Consider the following 1,896-nt stretch of genomic DNA (forward strand, 5'->3'; position numbering starts at 1 on the left):
CACACAGCGTCTTCACGACATGGCGGCAACAATACTACAGCGAGAATAAAAGTTATGCTTTCTTTCTTTGCGTGAACATTTGGGCTGTGTTATGCAAATCTTCCCACATCGTGACGTAGGTATGTGGGGGCGTGTTAGAACGAGCCGTTTTAGGTAGGCGTGGTTGACTCTTAACTTTTATAAAGAATATCTCTTTGGATTTGAGACTTTAGTCTTTGCAACTTTACAGATCTTCTTTATGCACCAAGAGCTTGTAACACTTCAAAGAGAAAGGAAAAATTGAAATCGCATCATATGACCCCTTTAAAGTCAGCACTTTTGTCTACATCTTATTTGAATGAACAGGAGCGTGAAGTCTCTCTGATCTGTTGTGTTTCAGCGAATCGAGCGTCGAGCGCAGCGGGAAGCAGCTCACAGACGGGAGACGCGTTAGGAAAGGCTCTGGCTTCAGTGAGTGACCAGCTCTAACGCAGACCCTGACAGATACAGCAATATATACAGATACACACATGATCTACAGCAACATGAAACCGCATTCACGACACATTCGACTTCTCTAGTGATGTTTTTTCTGAGTTATAAGTTATGTTATGTTTCTGCCCCTGAATATAAAATAAAAAAGTTGGGACTTTTTTTTCGGGCAATTCTGAGTTTATACTGTATCTACCCTAGTGAAAAATAAATATACTTAAATGTATTTGAAATACATTTATTTCATGCTAAATATACTACAAATGCATTTTCATATTTATGTACTTAATAAAATACCCTGGAATTGTACTAAACTGGTATACTTAAAGTCTGCTGAATTGAAACAACTAATTTTGTACTTAATGCACTTTTTCTAATTGTGCGGAAGCTGCTGAAGTACAACTAAAGATATACTTAGTATATTTGATTGTGCTAAAGTGGAACTATTGCAAGTATACTTCAGGTACACTTTAAATATTTTGCATTTAAAGTCTGATATTATTCAAAGATCATTCAATCCTCATCAAAAGTGACATTAAAACACATTTTAGATCTAATATTAAGAAATGTGCGTTGTGCACAAGTAATATGCCAAGTAAAGTTTAATTATAATTTTTATATCAGTAAGTCTCGAGTTATCTGTCAGTAAATATGTTAATAGATTTGAACTATACTTAGTATGAAATAAATGTTTTTTAAATGTATTACTTTTTTACTAGGGTAACAGTTCTTTTCTATTCTCATAATTGCAAAATATAATCTCAGAATTATATAAACTTGCAGTTCTGAGGAGAAAAGTCAAAATTGTGAGATAAAAAAAATTGCAATTACAGTTTTTATTTTTCATTCTGTGGCAAAAACAAAGTCAGAATTGTCAGATATAAACTCGAAATTACTTTTTTAATGTTATTTTTTTTATTCTGTCGCTGAAACAAGCTTCCATAAAAAGGACTAGGTGGTTTCAGAGAAGAAGAAACTTATTGTATTTTGAAGATTATATAAATAATGTTCACATTAAGACCAGAGACATTTATTAAAAAAAGTAAACAGCTACACGTGACTTCATGTTGCCTTTCAAAAAACATTTTAGCCAGCAAAATCATTCAGATGAATGTGGATTCATACACACTGATGATGATGATGATGTTTGTGTTTGTTCTGGTTTGTCATTGCTGTGTGTTTGTTGTGTTTGTAGATCTATTCTCCCGATCACACCAATAACAGCTTCTCATCCAACCCATCCACTCCTGTGGGATCTCCTCCCTCGCTCACAGGTAACACACTGTGTGTGTGTGTGTGTGTGTGTGTGTGTGTGTGTGTGTGTGTGAGAGAGTGGGTGTGTGTGTGTGAGAGAGTGTGTGTGTGTGTGTGTGAGAGAGAGTGTGTGTGTGTGTGTGTGTGTGAGAGAGAGTGTGTGTGTGTGTG

At 35.3% G+C, this 1,896-nt stretch overlaps 1 protein-coding gene across 1 annotated transcript in view; it reads left to right on the plus strand.

Moving 5' to 3' along the window:
- Positions 1–1,896, plus strand: part of tcf4 (transcription factor 4) — a 181,739-nt gene that overhangs the window by 138,917 nt on the left and 40,926 nt on the right. Inside the window, exons 13-14 of the mRNA XM_016548957.1 lie at positions 380–450; positions 1,667–1,745. Coding sequence (XP_016404443.1) covers positions 380–450; positions 1,667–1,745 — 150 coding nt within the window. The remainder of the gene's footprint in view (positions 1–379; positions 451–1,666; positions 1,746–1,896) is intronic.

Source organism: Sinocyclocheilus rhinocerous, unplaced genomic scaffold (genome assembly GCF_001515625.1).
Source record: "Sinocyclocheilus rhinocerous isolate Xijiao unplaced genomic scaffold, SAMN03320098_v1.1 scaffold824, whole genome shotgun sequence".
Classification (NCBI taxonomy): Eukaryota; Metazoa; Chordata; class Actinopteri; order Cypriniformes; family Cyprinidae; genus Sinocyclocheilus; species Sinocyclocheilus rhinocerous.